Source organism: Terrapene carolina, unplaced genomic scaffold (assembly GCF_002925995.2).
Source record: "Terrapene carolina triunguis isolate 2854851 unplaced genomic scaffold, T_m_triunguis-2.0 Scaffold114, whole genome shotgun sequence".
Taxonomy (NCBI): domain Eukaryota; kingdom Metazoa; phylum Chordata; order Testudines; family Emydidae; genus Terrapene; species Terrapene triunguis.
This window is the reverse complement of record NW_020664465.1, coordinates 685,525-687,621: the sequence shown is the minus strand read 5'-3', so window position 1 is coordinate 687,621 and position 2,097 is coordinate 685,525. Positions and strand designations below refer to the sequence as shown.

General features: G+C 42.3%; 1 protein-coding gene across 1 annotated transcript; it reads right to left on the bottom strand.

Annotated features, from left to right (window-relative positions):
- Positions 1–785: 785 nt before the first annotated feature.
- LOC112113019 (olfactory receptor 14A16-like) lies at positions 786–1,748 on the bottom strand. Its single transcript, XM_024209162.1, has one exon. The coding sequence runs from the start codon at positions 1,746–1,748 to the stop codon at positions 786–788; it is 963 nt and encodes a 320-aa protein (XP_024064930.1).
- Between the last annotated feature and the right edge of the window lie 349 nt (positions 1,749–2,097).

The following is a 2,097-nucleotide window of genomic DNA, read 5'->3' as shown; positions in this document are numbered from 1 at the left end:
ATCAATCAGGTTCTTAAAAAGAAGGCTTTTAATTAAAGAAAAAGGTAAAAATCATCTCTATAAAATCAGTATGGAAAATAACCTTACAGAGTAATCAAACTTAAAGAGCTCAAAGGACCCCCCCTCTCTCTTAGTTTCAAAGTACAGCAAACAAAGATAAACACTCTGGTAAAAGGTACATTTACAAGTTGAGAAAACAAAGTAAAACTAAGACGCCTTGCCTGGTTTTTTTACTTACAAGTTTGAAATATGAGAGACTTGTTTAGAAAGATGGGGAGAACCTGGATTGATGTCTGGTCCCTCTCAGTCCCAAGAGCGAACAACCCCTTAAACAAAGAGCACAAACAAAAGCCTTCCCTCCCCCCCAAGATTTGAAAGTATCTTGTCCCCTTATTGGTCCTTTGGGTCAGGTGTCAGCCAGGTTACCCGAGCTTCTTAATCCTTTACAGGTAAAAGGATTTGGAGTCTCTGGCCAGGAGGGATTCCATAGCACTGTACACCGGAGAGCTGCCACCCTTCCCTTTATAGTTATGACAAGCACGCTCAGATAGCATGGTGATGGTCGCAGTATAAATCTCTAAGACAGATAGATATGTGTCTATGTAGATTTATGGATAGACATATAGATTCTGATATTATGTACATGGTTTAATCCTAAACTTACTCATTTGACTTCCACAGAGTTAGTACAGATTTTATGACACCATAACAGATTGCACCTTATTTTCTCAAGGAAATAACTTTGACATCAATTGATTATTACTATAAAGAAGCCCAGAATGAAATCACAGCCAAGGATCAATGATGGACATTTTTTTATTGGTGAATAACTTCCACACAATCAGTTTCTTTAATGCAGCTTTGATCTCCTTGTTCCTCATGCTGTAGATGATCGGATTCATCACTGGAGGCACCACAGAATAGAGAAGAGCCACCATGAGATCCAGCCCTGATGCTGAGCTGGAGGTGGGTTTCATGTACTCAAAGAAGCCAGTGCAAAGTAACAAAGAGACCACAATGAGGTGAGGAAGGCAGGTGGAGAAGGCTTTACGCCGGCCCTGCTCAGAGGGGATTCTCAGCACTGTTTTGAAGATCTGAACATAAGACACAATTATAAAAAGAAAGCAGTTTAAACTTAAAAACACACTAAAGACAAGAAGCCCAACTTCACTAAGGTACGAGTCAGAGCAGGTGAGCTTGAGTATCTGGGGGATTTCACAGAAGAACTGGTTGATGACATTGGACTGGCAGAAGGGTAACCTAAAGGTGTTCCCAGTGTGCAGGGCAGAGTAGACAATACCAGTAATCCAGGCACTGGCTGCCATTTGGACACAAGCTCTCCTGTTCATCACTCTCTCATAATGCAGTGGTTGGCAGATAGCGACATATCTGTCATATGCCATGATCGTGAGTATGGCAAAATCAGCTGCAATGAAGAGGGAAAAGAGAAAGACTTGGGTGACACATCCAGGATAAGAAATCACCTTGGTGTTCATGAAGGAATTGGCCATGGACTTGGGGATGGTGACGAAGATGGAGCCAAGGTCCAGGATGGACAGATTCACCAGGAAGAAGTACATGGGGGTGTGAAGGTGGTGGTTCAGGGCTACAACCATAGTGATGAGAAGATTCCCCATCAGGGCTGCTAGGTAAATCAGCAGAAACACCACAAAGTGCAAAATCTGCAGCTCCCGAACATCAGAGAATCCCTGGAGAAGGAACTCGGTCACAGTGGTTTGGTTGGACATTTTCTTTCTCAGTTCATTGTGTGATGGCTACAGAAGGAAGGAGAAAGACAATGGTCAGGATTAGAGCTACAGATAAATATCTCTCGATAAAAGTGTCAATTGTGCTGAGCACTCACCATTGCCATTAAGTAGGAGTGGAAAGTTAACACATATGTGTAAATTGGTGTGGCTCCCTTAAAGTCAATGGAACTGCATCAGTTTGCACCATCTGAAGATCTGGCTGAGGATGTGGCTTGATAAAATACAGTATGAAGGATGAAGCAAAGCACATCCAACCTCAATTATCTAGACAAGATAATTCCTCTATTGCTCCAGACAGCAGGCTGCAAACTTAGTTATGAAGCTAAAA